This window comes from Pseudonaja textilis, chromosome 5 (genome assembly GCF_049901715.1).
Source record: "Pseudonaja textilis isolate UNSWEBS1 chromosome 5, rPseTex1.2, whole genome shotgun sequence".
Taxonomy (NCBI): Eukaryota; Metazoa; Chordata; class Lepidosauria; order Squamata; family Elapidae; genus Pseudonaja; species Pseudonaja textilis.
In genome coordinates, this window is record NC_141994.1 from 2,206,822 (window position 1) to 2,226,263 (window position 19,442).

A 19,442-nucleotide genomic window follows, 5' to 3' on the forward strand; every position below is an offset into this window, starting at 1 on the left:
AAGGGTGTCCAACCTTGGCTGCTTTAAGACTTGTGGACTTCAACTCCCAGAATTCCTCAGCCCGAGCAAGGGTGTCCAACCTTGGCTGCTTTAAGACTTGTGGACTTCAACTCCCAGAATTCCTCAGCCCGAGCAAGGGTGTCCAACCTTGGCTGCTTTAAGACTTGTGGACTTCAACTCCCAGAATTCCTCAGCCAGCCACAAGCCTTAAAGTGGCCAAGGTTGGACACCCTTGCTCGGGCTGAGGAATTCTGGGAGTTGAAGTCCACAAGTCTTAAAGTGGCCAAGGTCGGACACCCCTGCTCTAGAGCTTGTTGCCGATCAGGTTGAAAACCCAAGATCAAAAGCAACCCCACATATCGCCTCTCCTAATTTTAAATTCGGATCATGGCTTCCAAGTAACCGCACTGGGGTCTTCCAGCAGAACGTTTCACTTCACTTCACTGTTTCTTTGGAATAAAGGCCACAGTCGACCGAACAAGAGCCGGCTCCTCTGCCGTTTGTGCTTTAATTCACCTCAACCCCCCGGCTCCCCGACCGCCGAAGCGTTTCTCGCTCAAAATCCGTAGCTCGACGCCCCCGCTTGCCGGGGTTGGCCTTCGGTGGCTCCACCCAAGCAGCTAAGCCCACAAGGCCCAACGCCGCCCTCCCCGCCACCCAACCGCTCTTGGGGCGCTTGGCTCCTCCTCGCTGAGGCAGAGCCGCCTCACTGGCGCCGCCTTTACCTCACGGGGGGCTCTTCCCACTCTTCGTCCGGCGTCGGGGACCGAAGCGAGGCTTATCGTCGGTTCTTTGCCCGCCTTTCCGAGTCTCCAAAGCGGCTGAGGGACGACGCCTCAGGCGTTCCCCGGGCGAGCGGCTCCGGCTTCATCCGGCGGCCGGGGCCGCGGGAGACATGAGGCGGCTGGCGCGGGTGGTGTTGCTGTGCCTGGGCTGCGGTTTGTGCTCGCTCCTGTACACCTTCAGCCAACTGGCTCTGTCGCTAGAACAGGAGGCGCCCTGGCGCCGGGGGGACTCCGCCTTTCCAGTCCGGAGGCAGCTGGGCGACGACGACACGCGCTTGGAAGCTGTGGCGGGAAGCGTAGGCCGCGACGAGAGACAGCGGCGGTCGGGTCCCGAGAGGTATAAAGCTCGGCGCTTAAGCTTGAGGGAGCTGGGGGGAGGAAGGGTTTCTTCCTTTCTCCCTCTTTCATGAGGAGTGGACGGATGGGTGGGCTGGGTCCCCAAGAAAGAGAGGAAAAGCCCGCCTGGTGGGTCCCTTGCTAAGAGTCGCTACCTCAGTAAATAGACCCTAAGCCAGGGGTGTCCAACCTTGGCCACTTGAAGACTTGTGGACTTCAACTCCCAGAATTCCTCAGCCAGCTTTGCTGGCTGAGGAATTCTGGGAGTTGAAGTCCACAAGTCTTTAAAGTGGCCAAGGTTGGCCACCCCTGCCCTAAGCAAAGATATCCCATCGACTCCACCAAGTTTCAGATTGTTTATACATCCCCATATATTTGTTACACGAAAATACTACTTTAACTAATAGAACTACGAATGATAATATTCACAAGAATATTACCGACTTTTGTTTTTTAAAAAATAATTTTATTGAACAAAAAAAGGGTGAAGCATTTAAAAATAATGAACGTGGTGTCATCATCCTGACACACCTAGTTGTCTACCTCGCTAATTCATATGAAGATTAATACACGTTTTCATACTGTATACATAATATATAATATATACATTAACATTAGTTATTTTTAATAATCCTGATCCTTCCTTTTTTCCCAACCAGTGGTAAAACTTTTTCCTATACTATATACTATAAAAAATTTTTTATAGTATTCAGATTTGTCTTTTATTTTTTAATTCTTGCGTCAATTTGTCCATTTTTGCGCATGTCCATGTCTTTCTGATTATCTCTATTTCGTCTGGAATTTCCTTACATTTCCATTTTGGGGCATAAACTAATCTTGTAGCTGTAAAATGCATGTATTATTAGATATATCTTTGTTATATCTCTCTAAATTGATTCCCAATTAGAAAAGTTCCTGTTTATATTCTACTTTAGTTTCACGCATCTAACCAGCTCTGGATTTTATGCCAAAAATTTTGGGCTTTCCTACAAGTCCACCATACGTGATAATACGATCCATTTTCCTTAGCGCATTTCCAACATATAGGGGATAAATTTGGATACATTTTAGCCAATTTTGTTGGGGGAATATGCCATGTATAAAACATTTTAGATAATTTTTTTTTATATGATGTAGCTAATGTTATTTTTTTATTTCATTCCCATAGATTTTGCCATTTGTCCAAATTCATACTATGCCCAAAATATTTCATCCATGCCAACATAGTTTCTTTTTTACTTTTTCTTCCTCTAATTTACATTCCAATAGTACTCTATACATTTTCCTTATCAATTTGTCATCTGACAGGACAGTATCAAGTCCTCGGTCACTCAAATCAGGGCAGAATGCTTGGTTCCATTGTTAGTTCTATCTCAACTCCTGGGCAAGATGGTCCCTTGTAAAGCCATTGTTCCATGGGCCGGATCACACCTAAGGACTCTGCAATGGTTCCTCCTACCATTCCAGAGGAAAGAGGGCAGCAATTCCAGAGCCAAGGTCAGGGTCCCTTTAGAGACTTTCAGGTCCCTTGGGGTGGGTGTCCCCAGCAATCGCCATGGCAACACTATTCAAGGAGCCCAGCCATCTGACTTTGACCTGAGACGCCAGCCTCTTTGGCGGGGGGCATCTCCAGCAGCAGCTGAAAGAACTGTGCCAGAGTTTCGGCCATCCAGTCCTGGATTTATTTGCCACCCCGACGAACTCACAACTGCCCAGATACTTCACAAGGTTTCCAACCCCGGGAGCAGAGGGAATCAACCCCTCCGCTATGCATGGCCCAGGGGCCTCTTATATGCCTTCCCTCCTCTCCCCATCATACTGGGAGTAATCGGAAACTTCTCGTGGAGCAGGCAGAGCTCTTGCTGATCGCGTCCTATTGGCCCAGACAGCCATGGTTTGCAGACCTTGTCAGTCTCTCTGTGTCCCAGCCTTGGAGAATCCCTCGAGACAGGGTCTCTCTCAGCCAGGGGGGGGTCTTGATCCATCCGGAGCCTCAGTGGCTCCAACTGACCGCCTGGCACTTGAGAGGTGGCTCCTGACGAGGGACAACTTCTCAAGAAGGGTGATTCAGACGACACAGGCTTCCAAGACCCCTTCCACCGACAGAATTTACAATTCTACTTGGAAGGTATTCTGTAGTTGGTGTGTTAAGGCAGGTCTGGATCCCACAGCAGTCTCCATCCCTCAGATCCTGGACTTCTTGCAAGAGGGTCTGGATAAAGGGTTAGCCCCTAATACTATCTGAAGACGAGTAGAGGCCTTGTCTTCAGTATTGACTTATGGGGATTTAGACTCCTGTAACTTAAAAGGTTTTTGTGTGTCTCAGTCCATGTAATTAACTTTTTCAAGCTGTTTTATTAGTACCATATGATTACTTTTGTATGAAAAGCACTACAGAATTAAGTGTGTTGATCATAAAAAGGCAATACTATTTTCATTTTTAATTATCCTACCAAATTTATGTAGCATAATTACTTTGCACATTAATTTGTTAAGCAAGAATTAGGTGTATTTAATATGGATTATACGGAAGTATGATTGTCCCACAGTAACATTTCATTCAATTGTACCATATCTCCATAATAACAATCCCTTTGCACTTGTAATAATAATCCCTTTGCATTTGTCCTTACACCAGTTTCCTGGTGGTTCCTTTTCCCATCCCTTTCACAATAGTCAGCATTTTAACTCTACCTGAATATTTACTTGATGTTGTATCTTGGTCTTTTTATAAAAAATGTTTCCAAGTACTCCAGCATTTTATTTGTTCATACAGCAGTTTGTATACTCTAAATATTAAAGAATTTGGGCTGTTTACTATCATAAAAGTATCCATGTAAGTAAACAATCTATATTCATCTAATTTTCATAAAAATATATAAAGCATACTTTATTAAAATTCAAGCTGTGTTACTTCCCATCCATCATTAATCGCAAAATGTTTATCCCCCTATGCCTTTACATGCATGGTATTCCACAGCAGAGGAAAGATCCCAAAAAGCATAGTGTCAGGGTTCCAAGTAATACAACTATAACAAAGCTCCAAGGCAAGTAGATTCCTCGAAAAAATTGGTTTATTGGACATACCATAATGGCATAAGTTGGTGAAAACCGAGACTGTATTCCTGCGGTTTTCATCAAAGTAAAAGTTACCTTTTCCCAGACAATCAGTCACATGGTCCAATCAAGATCCCATCTGGTTATCAGGCAACATCGCTCCTCCTCTCTCCAGCCACCCGTGGGAATATCCTTGGTTCCCAGGAGAAAGTACTTCGTTTTGACTACAAACCCCCACTATCTCTAGGCCCCACTCCCTATCCCTCAGTAACAGTGACAACACTGAAGCCTCAAAATGGCCTCGGTCAGGTGAGCTTCAGGGTTGATAGGCTCTTAATTGAAGAGGACTTCCTGCAAAGAAAAAAATTGCAGAGATGTTACTCAAGATTCACTCTAGCCTCCCGGTCCACCTCCCGGGGGGACTTTTAGGCTTCTGGGGGTAATCATTGTGGAACTGCTTAACGATCTGTCTGCTTTTACATCCTAGCTTTTGACCCAGGTTGCCTCAGAGAGTAGGTACTAGATACTGCAAGTGGCCCCTATGTAATCTAGAATCTAAGATTTTCTTTACCTCATAATGTGTTTCCCCTTGCACCACTCTTGGTTTTGGGGCTTCCTGATCTACCATTCTGATCCGGGAGCCTACTGCCAGCTTTAACAAGGTGCTATGAAAAACCAGGTGCACTTTTCCTAACAAGTGAGGGAGTCTAAGCTGTATTGTAACAGACTTGATGACTTTCACTATGGGGGCAGGTCCTAGCTTTTTACAAAGTAGCTTTAATTTCAGGTACTTCGTAGCAAGATAAACCTTCCTCTCCCCACTTGAAATGGCACTTGGGGGCTGCGGTGTTTATCAACTTGCATTTTATGGATTTTTGCTGCTTCTTGAAACACCCATTTGGTATTTTCCCACACTTCCTTCAGCGACTCCATCCATTCATTTAGTAACATGGATGAGGGGGAGGCTCCCTGGGGAGTTCAGGCATGGGGATGAATTCTGTGCCACTGGTGACCTGAGAAAGGGTCAGCCAAGTACTGCTGTGCACCATATTATTGTATTCCACTTCAGTGAACGGCAGTAACTTTTTCCAGTTAGATTGCTGGTAGTTGACATAGCACCTCAAGTATTGCTCCATCATGGCATTTGTACGTTCTGTGGTCCCATTGGTACGTGGATGAAAGGCTGAGCTAAGCTTCAGTGAAGACCCAATGTACTGAATGAATTCCCTCTAGAACTTAGCAGTGAATTGTACCCCTCCTATCAGAGATTATTTTGCAGGGGATACATGCACCCTATAAATCTGCCTTATGAACAGCTTGGCCAGATTTTTTTGTTGACAGGAGCCCTGGGCAAGCTATAAAATGGGTTTGTTTTGAGAATAAATCAATTACCGTCCAAATAACCGTATTCCTGCCACTCAGGGAGTTCAACAATAAAGTCCATGGCAATCTTTTTCCGGGGTCTGGATGGATCTGCCACTTGCTGAAGCAACCTGGGAGTCTTCCCTGGCCTCTTCCTCATGGTGGCACAAATGGCATAGCTTTTAACATAGTCCTCAATGTCCTTTTTCATCTTTGACACCAAAACTGCCTTTTGCCCAGATGTAGGGTTTTCAAGTAGCCAAAGTGGTCTGTCTGCTTAGAATCGTGACTTTATTGGAGCACTTGGAGTTGCAGACTGTCGGGCACATAAAATTTGGAGACTTTCCAAACTATCTGTCTCAGGGTCAGGGTCTCTTGGTTATTTTTGTACCAGGGATTGGCTGGCAGTTCTAAGTTTTTTGGTCATTCCTCCCCCGTCTGCAATTTCTTGTTGTCTAGCCTGTCCTCTGATCATGGCTTGTGAGGCAAGTTGAGAGGGGAGAATCATGGCATGGACTAGCTCTTCACGTTTACTGTTGTACTGCAGTTTGTGAGATAGGGCATCTGCCAGGAGGCTTTTCCCCCCAGGGATGTACTTTCGCTCAAACTTGAACTGTTCGAAATACTGTGCCCAGCAGACTTGCTTTGGGGAGGGTTTTCATGGTTTTTTGAGTGCCTCTAGGTTCTTGTGATCAGTCCACACTTCAAATGGCCCATTGCTGTCCTCCAGATAGTACCTCCAGATCAGTAGATCTCACCTGACCGCCTGGGCTTCCTTCTCCCACCCACCTCCTATCAGTTTCTGTCAATTTTTTGGAGATGTATGTGCAAGATTGCAAGTTGCTGTTTGTGTTCCTCTGGAGGAGAACTGCTGCGATGCCTTGGACTATGAAGGGTTGTTCTGGGTGCTCTTTGGTTAACATCCTTTTTAGTGCCTCAAATACCCACTGACATTTTAGGGCCTGGCTTGGCCATGGTTGCTGAAGCTCCCCTCCAGTCTTTTGCAGTTCGGTGATTGGCAGGGCAATCTCAGCGAAAGAGGGGATGAACTGTTGGCAGAAGTTCGCTAATCCCAGAAAGCTCTGCAGCTGTTTTTGCATATGTAGGGGTTGCCCGCCTAGAACTGCTTTAACTTTAGCCAGGTCCATTTCTATGCCCTCATTTGACACTCGGTTGCCCAGGTAGTGTAGGCTGGTGTTGTGGTGTTCACACTTTGATAAGTTCATGTATAGTTTAGCCACAAGTTTAGACTTTCTTCAATACTTGACATAATAGCTTAACATGTTCTTCGAGGGTCTCAGTGAAGATAAAAATGTTATCTAAGTACAGAAGGACCCCTTTATACATGGGTATCACCTCATTTATCAGTTGCATAAAGACTGCAGGGTCTCCTTGTAAGCCAAAGGGCATTACTTTGAATTGGAAACTCCCTAAGGGCCAATTGCAAGCAGTTTTCCTCTTGTCTTCTCCCTTGATTCGCACTCAGTAGTATGTCTCTCATAGGTCCAAATTGGTGAACACTTTTCCCTTGGCCAAGCGGGCCAGCATGTCTTTCATGAGGAGGAGTGGGTATATCTTTTCCATGCATACAGCGTTAATTCCCCTAAAATTCACGCAGAGTCTCAACAACCCATCTTTTTTCTCTTTGAAGAGGACAGGGGGCAGTCATTTTGGACTTAGCCAGTTGGATAAATCCACAGACTAGGTTGGTGTCAATGTACTCCCTCAGTTCTCTCATCTCTTTGGGTGTCATGGAGTACATTTTTGGCTTGGGCAGTTTTCGTCTGGTATGATTTCCATGGCGCAGTCCGTGGAGCGGTGGGGGAATAGCATATTGCAATCCTCACTGAACACCCGGCTAAATCGTGGGATTCTCTGGGGATCTGTGGGGGTGCCCGGGAGCGGCTGTGAGGCAGCAGCGGCTCTTTCGCTTCACTTAGTGCAGTTCATTTGTTGGACAGTTCTTTCTCCAGCAGTGTTAGGAGGGGGCCTATTCCCAGTTTCAACTTCCTGTAGCCACCTTCCCACAAAATGGTGGGGCCTCACTTGTCCAGCCATGCCAAGCCCAGAATCACTGCTGCTGTCATTTTTGGTACCACTACAAATCAGATGAGCTCCCAGTGCCGGTCCATCTCTAATCTTACAGGTTCCGTGAGGAGCATGGCAAGGATTCCTCCTATCAGCGGCCCATTGGCCTGTTTGAAGCATATGGGATTGGCTAGGGGCCTCATCCTAATTCCCAGCTTTCGGACTGTGGGCAGACTGATCAGACAATGGGTGCAGCCTGTGTCTACTTCCCCATGGACCCCAGTTGTTGGTACCATTAACCTCGACCGAATTGTGAATGAACAGGTGGTCTCTTTTACCATTGGGTCGTCTTTGTCACTGTCATAGGCTGTCAGCAGTGGAGTTACAGCTTGTCAGGCGACAGCGATCCGTCTTTCTCCGGCCACCTGTGGGAATGTCCTTGGTTCCCAAGAGAAAGTATTTTGTTTTGATTATAAATCCCCACTGTCTCTATCCCGCCCTCCCTGTCCCTCGGCTCCAGAGCGGCAACACTGAAGCCTCAAAATGGCCTCGGTCAGTCAGCTTCAGGGTTGACACATAGATTCTGAGACCCATCCACTTGACTTCATTGGGAACCTTCAGCAGCAGCATCTCTCAGGAAGAACACATTAAATGGGGAGCGCCCATTCACTTCTTCAATCTTGTGTATAAATAATGCTGCTTTGACTACATAGCAATTCAATCTCACTTTTAAAATTTCAAATTATTTAAAATTTAAATATATATTAATTTTTCCTGGCAAACATTCAAGAAGAAATAGATGCTTCTTAGAAATATATTGTTTGTGGCTCAGCAACTTGCAACTTATTGTCCTATGAAATACTACATAATACATGATTTTTAAAATAAAGTGGTTCTTCATAGAAAAAAAAAATCAACACTAGCCAAAATGATGCACAAATAGAATATTAGAAGAAAATAAATTATTCACAAGCAAAAAAATTGAAATGACTACAAAAATAGCACTAAAACATAAATCCGTGTTCGTTGGAGTATCTTTTAAAAGTTACAATTTTTTTACTTCTTTTGTATGTCACTGACATTTTTATTGATAGGCAGTATCTGGTCTGTACAAATATTTTAGTATAAAAACAAGTTTAATGGCAAACATAGTAAATATGTTATATGATAGGTATTAATTGTTCATACTTATCTAATAAGTACCACTGAATTTAACGTTTGTAAGATTTGACATTACACTGAAACTGGGCTTTTTGATGAAACTTTTTGCTCCTATTTCAGCGATGGCTAACGTTTTTGGCACTGGGTGCTCAAAGCGTGCATGCGTGCGCGACCCCCCAAAATGCAATGCGCGTGCAAACCCCCAAAATGCAATGCGCCTGCATCCCCGCACATGCACCCCACCCCCACGCATGCGTGCGCACCCCCACGCATGCACACGCACCTGCGCATGCACCCTGTCCCCATGCATGCAAAGCAGAGCCCCCAAAACCAGCTGGCCGGTGGGAAGCACGCACGCGTGCACGGTGGAGTTCACCTAGGCTTGTGTGCCCACAGAGAGGGTTCTGTGTGCCACCTCTGGCACGCGTGCCATAGGTTCGCCATCACGGTCCTATTTGATTTATCCTTATACAATACAGTGTACTTAACACAACTAGAGAAAGTTGTGTCTTCAAGGAGTGGAACAGATCATTTAGTAATCAATCAATTAATCTTTATTACAGTCACAGACCAGTATTATCATTTAGTAATGACATTTTTTTAAGGAGCAAGTAAAATATTCCAGGGCAATGGAAATTGATAAAATACCATATTCACACGGGATTGTTTCTGTCTTACCCTGTTAGGTGTAAGAATATTTCTGTATCTTACTGGAATTCCTACTGGATGCTGCCTTCTGATGTTTGTGGAAGGAACTGCTTTTGGGAAACTGCCCATAGGTAGGCTTTGCCACAATCTTAATTGTTCAGTTTTAGACGTGATAATAAGTATTGCAAAAGGTAGAAAAATGCTGATGCGATTACCCAACTCTTGAGGTTTTTTTCTGTCACATTACACTTGAATAGACATAGAGGTCATTTTGATTTGATTTATTTTTAAAAGGTTCCTATTTTCAAATTATGCATTTCTTTAAATAATATGTACTTTAAAATATTTATACTAACTCGTTGTAGTAATTATAATCTAATCAGCCTAAGAAGGTGTCCCAAATTTGGGTGCAGGAGTGTTTTATTAAGATCATGTTATAAAGTAATAAAGTCTGCAATATATGTTGTAATTATGTGACTTCTCAATCCTTTAACTGAAATTTTGCTGCTGATGGCTTTAGTCAAGAATTAAGATAGTGAAATATAGTTTTGAGGAAAAAAAGAATCCTTTGTTTTCTTCCTACTGGTAGGAAATCGACAAAAAGAAGTGTGCAATAGTGGCAAATATCTATAGCTCAGGTGTAGGATGAGGGTAAAGGTTTTTTCTCCATACTTGCGGGTTGGTCTCCGAATTACCAGGCTAGGTTTAACTGTAAGGATCTGCCTCAGCTACCTTCCCAAGAAAGTAAAATTCTTGAAACAATTTCCATTTCAAAAGGAACTTTTACTGAGAGAGAGTGATTGCAAGAGAAGTCAGGCAGAGTCTGAAATTCAGGTGCAAAGCTTTAGGCTAACTTTTCCCTTTCAACACCCCCCTCCTCTTTGATACCCTGTGTCCATCATAATACGCCACAAAGGTGTTTTTTGGAAATCACTGATGCTGGATGGTTTTAGAAGAGTTCATCTTTAGGGCACTGCGACCTCGGAAACCCAGACCCGTTCAGAAGGAGTCACTGCAGATAGTGTGAACTCCTCCTCCTTTTAAGCTCCCAAGCAGATACAGCAACAACAAAATGAAAGCATGCAAAACTATGTGGCTCACAATTCCTCCCCCGTCTCTTCCAGAGCGGCGGCTTTCTGATAGGGGTTCTGCCCTGGCAGAACTGGACAGGCCTTTTTTCTCTTTTCCCTGTGATATATTACACCTGTATCTAAATTTCTACTCCTTCACATTGAGCTTTTAGATTAAAATGACAAAAAAAAAACACCTATCTTTGCTTTCATTTTGTGTTTATTTGGATTTTTAACAGTCCAGATCTGAGGTTCCTAGGTCATTGCTCATTCCTTGTATGCCTATGGAAAAACTCCCAGTATTAGAATCCATCTTCTATTAAGCTCATATTGTATTATAATTGGGATAAGTATAATAGGTAGTTGTCTGTTTCGTCCCCAAGTGAGCGTGGCCAATTTCTGGGCTGGTGATGAAAACAAATAGAATTTTGACTAATAAAGTGACGTTTGAATTCTCTTCCCTCGGTTTTGAAATTAAAAAAAGAAGCATACAGCATATTATGTAGTTTGACTTTGAAGCTGGAATTCTGTACATGCTTAGATATAAACAGAAGGTTTTTTAAAAGCAAATGAGGTATACCTATTGATAAGTATACAAGTATTTAGCTGTGAATGTAATGATTGTGTTTGAAGCACAATTAGTAGACAAAATTCAGAACTATTTTCCTGTAGAATGTCAACTATTTTTAGTTGGTGGAATAATAAAGGTTTGTAAGTTTCAGAAATATTGTAGTGGCATTAAACCTACTCCGGCTTATTGTGATGTTTCCTTATTTTAGGGATATTATTGTTTTAGCACTCATTTATAGATCACTTTGGACATCATATTAACTAACCCATGATTTACACAATATGACTGCTGGTTAATTATATAACATTGGGTGGTTAATAGTGGAACTAGGGTTTAGTTGTGTCATACATCCTTTATTTTCTTTCTTGCTCTAATACCGTCATGAGAATAGATCTGGGCAACTGACAATATTTAAAACAGCATAAAATCAACATGTTTGGCTGAAAACAAATTCACTAATAACCAATCAGCACAATCATTGCACAGATTAAACCACTCTCTCTGATTCTCATGTTCAGTGATAGAACCCGGTATGTAAATGTGGCAAAAGGACAACAGGATCGGAGCCAATGAAAATGATATTCCAAAATGTAGACACAACAGAAAGGGTTCTTTTCCTGGCCCCCACCAAATCCAGAAGTTATAGCTGATAGATAATATAACAGCAGTTACGTGCCCTTCTTAAAAATTAAACCCAGAGATCCATCTCTTTTTGGATCTAATGAGATGGGTCAATCCCTCATGAGAGGCAGTCTCTCATATACCAAGATTAAGCCATGAAGCTTACAACCAGCACCAGAAACATACTGGCAGCCAATGCAGCTCACAGAGCAAAGGTGTAATATATACTGATTAAGGAGTGCACATAACTGCTGGGATATTATCTACCAACTATAACTTCTGGGTTCTGTTCAAGGCTAGCTTCATGTAAAATACATTCCATTTGAGACGTGAAAGGCATGAATTGCTTTGAGAAGGGCCTTGCTGTCTAAGAAAGAGTCCAATTGGCAGAAACACAAAATTGTGGAAAGCCATCCCCATCCCAGCTGCTGCCTTTTCATTGAACAGGAGTTTGGAGTCCAGATTGTGCAGTTTTTCTGCTTGGGGTAGTGTGCCCCCCCCCCCAAACAGAAGATGAAAGATGGAAAATCCTTGGAAGAAAGTGTCTGTAATATCCAAAGCCACTCAGTGTTGCTAGGGTTGATTTAAAGCCAGCTCTTCCTCATCCAATTCCAATCCCCACAACCTCGAGACGGTGCTTCCACTAGCAAACAGGACCACAGCAAGGATGGTCCCCAGCAAGCTCATCTGCCTTCTCTTCCCTTCCTCTCTGCTCTGCTCTCTCACCGGCTCTCCTCTTCACTCTCTACCGGTCATTGCACTGCCCTAAGTCAGCTGGCCTCTGCCCCACAGCTGTTTTTCCTCCCTGTTCTGCAACCGGTCCTACTTGCTCACTAGCTCAGCTCTTTATTCTACACCAGTTGGCTTGCTGCCTCCTGTCAGTGACGGAATTCATTGCTACCACACAGTTGAAGAATGTGGGAGGGGGTGATGTAAATTGAGTAGCTCTTAGTAGACAAAATATATTATTTTGATAGTTCAAGGTTACAGAGTGTGGCGCAGAAAAGAATAAAACTTACTGTGGGATTGGTGCACGTGACGGGGAAAAAAGGTGGGGGTTGTAGCTTGGGACTGTGTGTCTTAGTCCGGAACACTAACAACTTCCAGCTCTCCCAGAGGGAGCTGTTGGGGGATGGTTAAGCCCCCAGGATTTGTTTCAACTATGAATCAATCCGAATACTCAGCCTGCATGGGAGGTGAGACAGAAGGGCATTGGGGGGACACCACTGGAAGATTAATTGAATCCCCCAGCCCCCCTTTGGAGGAGTTAAGGCATGTGGAAGAGAGACAAGATTTAGGAGCCCAGCACGAAGGCACAGTTTCCTGGAGGAGTTGTCAACCAGGACCAGAGAGAAAGCTGCCTAAAAAATTCATTCCATCAAGCCTTTTACATACTGCAAAGGAGGTATATTGGACGTGTGAAGCTCCAATTATATTGGAAGGCCAACAGGATCAGATTTCAAGGGAGAGATGAGAAATGCAACCTAATACAGGTATGTTGCAATCTTCTTCTTCTCCCCCACACCCAGAAGGAAATTTACCCCCTGCAGAAAGCATCCCTACAGGGTGGGGATTTTATCCTGGTCAAGGGTGGATCCAGTACCAGTGGATGCTAGCGCCAGCAACACCCTGGCCCCAGAGAGACCAGATGCAGTTCAGGGCCAATTTTGATGGATGCCCTGAACAATTTTCTTATTTCCTCACACAAATCTGGTCTCACATAGACCAATTTGGAGACTAATATGCAACCAAACATGATCTAGTTACTGCAATAACAGATGGGATGAATGAGGAGGAGGCTTCTGACTGGGTGGTGCAATTGTACTATGAACAGGCCCCAGAACTACAGGATATTAATGCGTTCCTTCAATTGCTGAGACTCAAACTTGAGAATCGAAACAGAGTGGCTGAGTGGTTCTTGTTACCTCATCATAGGTCTGGGTCGAGTCATTCCCTTAGGAAGGTGAAGTTAACTAAGCAGATTTCTCTTTACTTCCACTGGTGGCTATCTAGAGCTATGTCCAAAGGCCATTCCTTTAAAGTGGAACCTTACCTCGTCCTCACAACGGATGCTTCCTTGACAGGTTGGGGGGCTCACTTAGATCCCCTCTGGGCCCAGGGCTTATGGTCTGTGGAGAACAGGCCCATAGCATCAATTGGTTAGAACTCAGAGCGGTCCGTTTGGCCCTGAGGCAGTTCCTACATCAAGTATCTGGTTCGCATGTCCTGGTTATGACAATGCTGCCACCAAAGCCCATATCAACAGACAGGGGGCACCAGGTCCTTATCGCTTAAGACAGAAGTAGAAGCCCTGGGTAGATGGGCTGAGCGTCACTTTCTTTCTATCCGAGCTGATCACATCAAATTATTATTTCTATCCGAGCTGATCACGTCAAATTATGCACAGATTTGGACTGCCAGGGGTAGATTTGTTTGCCACCCCTTTAATGCCCCTTAATGCCCAGTTTTTCTCTAGATATAATGGGTGGAAGGGACCAACGCTTTGCGTTGTAGCTGGCCTCCCGGCTTGCTGTACGCTTTTCCTCCATTGCCTTTGCTCTCAGCCGTAGTTCGCAAAATCTTATTGGAGAAAACTGAGGTGATATTAGTGGCTCCCTATTGGCCTCGTAGGCCGTGGTTCGCTGATTTGATGGGTCTCTCAGTGGCCCCCCCCCCCCCTTGGTGGATTCCTGAGGAGAATGTCTCTCTTCTTCAGGGGTCCCTGATTCACCCGGAGGCCCAGTGGCTACATCTGGAAGTTTGGTGATTGAGTGGGGCATCTTAAAAAGCGCCCACCTCTCCAACAAGGTGATTAAGACCATTCAGGCCTCCAGGAGACCCTCAACCATCCGTATTTATGAGGCTACATGGCAATCCTTTTCTACTTGGTGCGCCAAGGCTAACATTTCACCTTTGCAAGCCTCGGTGGCTACTGTTTTGGAATTCCTACAGGCCGGCCTGGACAAAGGTCTTGCCCCCAACACACTTCACAGGCAGGTGATGGTTAGCTCTTCGGTGCTGACTTGTGGGAAGTTAGAATCTTTGTCTCAGCACCCTACTGTCCGTAGGTTCCTCAGAGGAGTGACCAACCTTTGCCCTCCTATGGTACATAGGTACCCTACTTGGGATTTGACCAACGCCCTGCAGTCCCTTACCAGACCTCCGTTTGAACCACTCAGACAGTCCAGCCTGCATCTTCTTACTCTGAAAGTTGCATTCTTGGTGGCAGTTACTTCAGCAAGGAGAGTTTCTGAGTTGGTCACCCTCTTGGTTCGACCTGATCTCTGTCTCTTCCATCCCCACCGGGTGGTCTTACGTTTGGACCTGGCCTTTATTCCTAAGGTCAACACCTCCTTCCACAGAGCTCAGGAACTGGTTCTCCCGGATTATTGTCCTGGTCCATGAGTTGGAGAAGGCTTGGCACACCTTGGATTTGCGCAGAGCCTTAAACATTTACCTCAAACTGCTGAATTCCACAGGACGGAATCTCTTTGTTCCTTCCAACCTTCCACATTGGAACGAAAGGTGACTCCATCCATAGTAAGTAGATGGATCAAGGCATGTATAGCTCAAGCCTATTCCAGTTGGTCCCTTCCGGTATCCAAAGGCATAACGGCGCATTCCACTTGCAGTGCAGTGACTATGACAGCTTTGGCAACGCAAGCGTCATTGGAGGAGGACTTCAGAGCAGCCACGTGGACGCCCCCTTCGCCTTTCATCTGCCACTACTGGCTGGACTCCTTCGCATCGGTGGATATGGCATTTGGAAGACGGGTCCTGCAACAAGTTGTTTCGGACCGAGAAGACCAGGACCAATCTTAACCCTCCTGAGGACAACCCTGCTTTGGTATTTCCCATCCTGACCTGTCGCAGCCTTACAAGGGAAAATGGGCGTTGTTTACCTGAATGCCAGTTTTCCTTGTTAGGCAAGACAGGTCAGCCCCACCCTTTGGGGAATGGTCTTGGCCAGAGAAGGGGGGGGGGGGATGACCTATGAGAAGGGGGATTCTGATAATGTTCTTGTTCCTTTTATTCCCTTTTTCTTAGAGGCAATTCAGTCTGTCACAAGGTCTTCGCAGAACTGAGTAACCCAGAATGGGCGGAGCTAGGTTAATAAGCCTTTTGCACAGACTCAGTCCTTAGCTGAAGAGGAGTAACATCCATCCTGACCTGTCTTGCTTAACAAGGAAAACTGGCATTCAGATAAACAACGCCCACTCTATTCTTATGTGTATAAATCGAAGATGTTAAAAATTAATTATTAAAATAAAAACATACTTCATAAAACATGGTGAGTTGTTTATTAAAGTTTGAAGAATAAATTAAGTTTAAAAAGAAAAGTATCTAATATTGAACTGATACGTTGCATCCAGGATTTTCTAATAGTGTTCAGTTATTAGTGAAATTTTGATGCTGGAATTTGACTACCTTTCAATTGATGATATATTTCATCAATTTAATAAGATCTTAAGATCACCTTTTTGTCGTTTTTTTCTGTGGGAACTCTGGCACACACCTAATTATATATTTACTATTTGCATCTTAAGGTTAACAATTTTCTGAAACATTTTTATTTTTATTGGAATTTATTTTGATATTAACAAAAGTTAATGTGTTGAAAATACAATCTGGTTGTCAACTATAGAGGCATATGCATATCCAATTGTTTATAAAATGGAACATACAGTTAGATATGGTGAAATATTAAATGAAAAGGGTGAATTCAAATCTAAGCAAGAAGTAGAAGAACAAGAAATAAAGATGAATTGATATTCATATGTGCAAATACATTCTAGATATGATAAAGATCGTAGGACAGAAGGATTTTATAATGAATTCACTGAATTAGATGGAATTTTGACAGGCACTGATGAGGTGATTATATGGACATTTACTTGAAGTTAAATTAGAAGAAGAACAACTTAAACAATGATTACATGGGGGGAAATTTAGGATATGGGATAGACTTAGAGAAATGGCAGAAATTATGGTCTCGAAACTATAAAATAACAATGTCAACATAATATAAAGAGAATTTGTATAAGATGTTTTACAGGTGGCATTTCCCCCCCGGCAAGAATAGCAAGGATGTTCAAGAATAAATCGGAGAAATGTTGGAAGTATCACCAGATACCTGAATCACATTATCATATGTGATGCCAAAAGATATTGGACTAAAATTCATACATGGCTAGAAAAAATGACAAAACAGCATATAGACTTGAAACCAGAGATATTTTTTATTGGGTATCTTACCTGAAGGATACAGTAGAGAATTGACATATCTGATTATAAATGTTCTAACAGCAGTTAGAATGGTAATAGAATTGCACCTAACTGACTGCTGTTTTATCTGTACATAAAAGAACACTTGTCAATAGTTCTGTCCATGGATTTAAAGCTTGTCTCTCTGTAATAGCCTCTCTTGTCTAGGAATGTAAAAGTGCTCCTGCAAAAATATAATAAAAAAATCATCTGGATTTTTTAAAATAAGAATTTGTATTTGCCAAAAACTGGAAAAGTGAAAAAATTCCGATAGAAGAGGAGGTGATTAAGAAAATAATGGAATGTGCAGAAATGAGTAAATTGACATTAGCAATTAGAGAGTAAGAAGATAAAGAATATTATAAAATTTGGGATTTATTTTATCAATGGCTAGATAAGAAAATAGGGAAATAAAATATACTATAATATAAATACAACATAATAGTAAAGATAAGACAATGTAATGATATAACTGATTACAGTGAAATGAATGATATTATGAACTAGGTTTTGTAAAAGTTGAGATTTGCTTGTAAAGGATGACGTGAATTTATAATTAAAGTCTAATGAGTTAACAATAATGTAATATAATATGCATAGTTGATCTATATAATATGAATTTTAATATAAATTTAGATGGGAAAGACTGTTGATATCATGCACAAAAGATATGTACCAACCAACACACTGTACAATGTAAATATGGTTTTATTTGATGTTTTATGTTTGTATTTGTCAATGTTTATTGTCAAAATAAATAAAAAACTTTTTTAAAAAAGTTCATGTGTTTTACAGTGGTACGTTAACGTTTTTTTAGCCTGGCTATTAGTATTGTAGTTGATTTTATTTTTTGGTTCTTTGTTTATTTCCTTTGCAGCAAAGCATTTATGTTAGCAGCAAGAAATATTGTTAGGAAGAGATTATAAAGAAAATAGTAATGAAAGCTACTGAGGAATAATATGAGAAAATATTAAAATTTGTTGTAAGATGGAAACTTAAGTGGGCTACATTCTCAACTAAACGTGTTTATTAAAAGAAAACAATCTAAAATGAGATGCTTTTTCAAATAAAAGTATCAGCAGATAAGGTAGGAAGATATATTTTTATAGTACATTTAGAATTAAAACTACAAAAAAGTTATTTAAAAACCTGATTTAATAACAATTAGGAAATATATCCTTGTCATTCTCTTGGTTGTCATAACTACTTTTTCTAAAATTGTGATTAAGTTACTTTAATGACTAACTTTAACAAAGAATCTTTGTTTCAAATGTTATATAGAATGTTTACATTTAGTATTATTTCCATGGAAACAATTATTTCTTGTATTTTTTTGCATCAGATATGATTTTCCAAGGCCTCAGCTTTCTGAAAGAATGCATTTGGCGGTGGTAGCCTGTGGTGAAAGATTGGAGGAAACCGTTACTATGTTGAAATCAGCTCTTATTTTCAGCATCAGAAGTCTTCAGTTTCATATTTTTGCTGAGGAATCATTACAGAGTGACTTCAGAGAAATAGTAAGTATTCATAAAAGAATGCATGCTTGGATTAAGGTAAATTTGTATTTTTCCACCAAACTTAAGTATGCTTGACTTCACTATCTAAATCTGCCAATCTGTGATCTATATTCTGTGAATATTTTTTAACTTTGTCACTGGAAAACAGCGACAAGAGCAAAAAGTATGTAATTTGGGTATATTGTGACTTCATTGTGGATGTGTGGAATCCCTGCTGTCTTCTCAGTCATAAATAGAGTTACACTATTCTAATACAAGAATAGTAATTAATATATTGGAGAATTATGAGGCTCATCCAGGAAGACAAGTGGCTCTTGTCTTTTTGGACGCCCAAAAAGCCTATGATAACATGAATTGGGAATTCATGATCCAACAAATTAAAACTATGAAATTTGGACAGAGATTTGAACAGATGATAGAATTGATTTATTCCATTCAAAAGGCAAGTGTAATAATAAATGGGGAGATGACAAGACCATTTAAGATAAGTCAGACAGAGATGTCCACTGTCACTGTTACTTTTTATCCTGAACTTAGAGACATTATTAATAAGAATTAGATGAAATGCTTAGATAAAGGGAACCAAAATTAAAGAAGAAAAATACAAACTACAGGAATTTGCAGACAATATGGTATTTTTTTTATTAAGGACTCTCTAGAATCTGGATCTATTTTGTTGCAAGAGTTAGAGAAATATGGGGAGGTAGCAGGCCTTAAAATTAATAAAAATCCAAAATGCTGTTAAGTATTTAACTGCAAAAGAGAAAGGAGAATTAGAAGAAGTAAAGGGGCTCCAAATTGTAAAAAGGTGAAATATTTTGGTTAAGGGCAAGGTGTTCAGCATTAAAAAAGGATAACTATATAAAATTATTACAGCGAATTGGAAAAGACCTGGATAGATGGGGGAAACTATAGCTTTCATTATTAGGGAAAATCGCAACAATTAAAATGAATATTCTACCCAAATTTCTTTACTTATTTCAAATGATCCCCATAAAATTAGATAAAAATTTCTTTAAAG

The 19,442-nt window shown here is 42.0% G+C and overlaps 1 protein-coding gene across 3 annotated transcripts in view; it reads left to right on the forward strand.

Annotated features, from left to right (window-relative positions):
* Positions 1-691: 691 nt before the first annotated feature.
* The window catches only part of GXYLT1 (glucoside xylosyltransferase 1), a 32,431-nt gene continuing 13,680 nt past the window's right edge, over positions 692-19,442 (forward strand). The window contains exons 1-3 of one of the 3 annotated variants that reach the window (XM_026713136.2): positions 692-1,122; positions 9,416-9,508; positions 18,247-18,421. In XM_026713136.2, the coding sequence (XP_026568921.2) occupies positions 896-1,122; positions 9,416-9,508; positions 18,247-18,421 (495 nt within the window). In that variant the 5' untranslated portion in view covers positions 692-895. The remainder of the gene's footprint in view (positions 1,123-9,415; positions 9,509-18,246; positions 18,422-19,442) is intronic. The other 2 variants (XM_087933965.1, XM_026713137.2) reach the window with 2 other exon arrangements.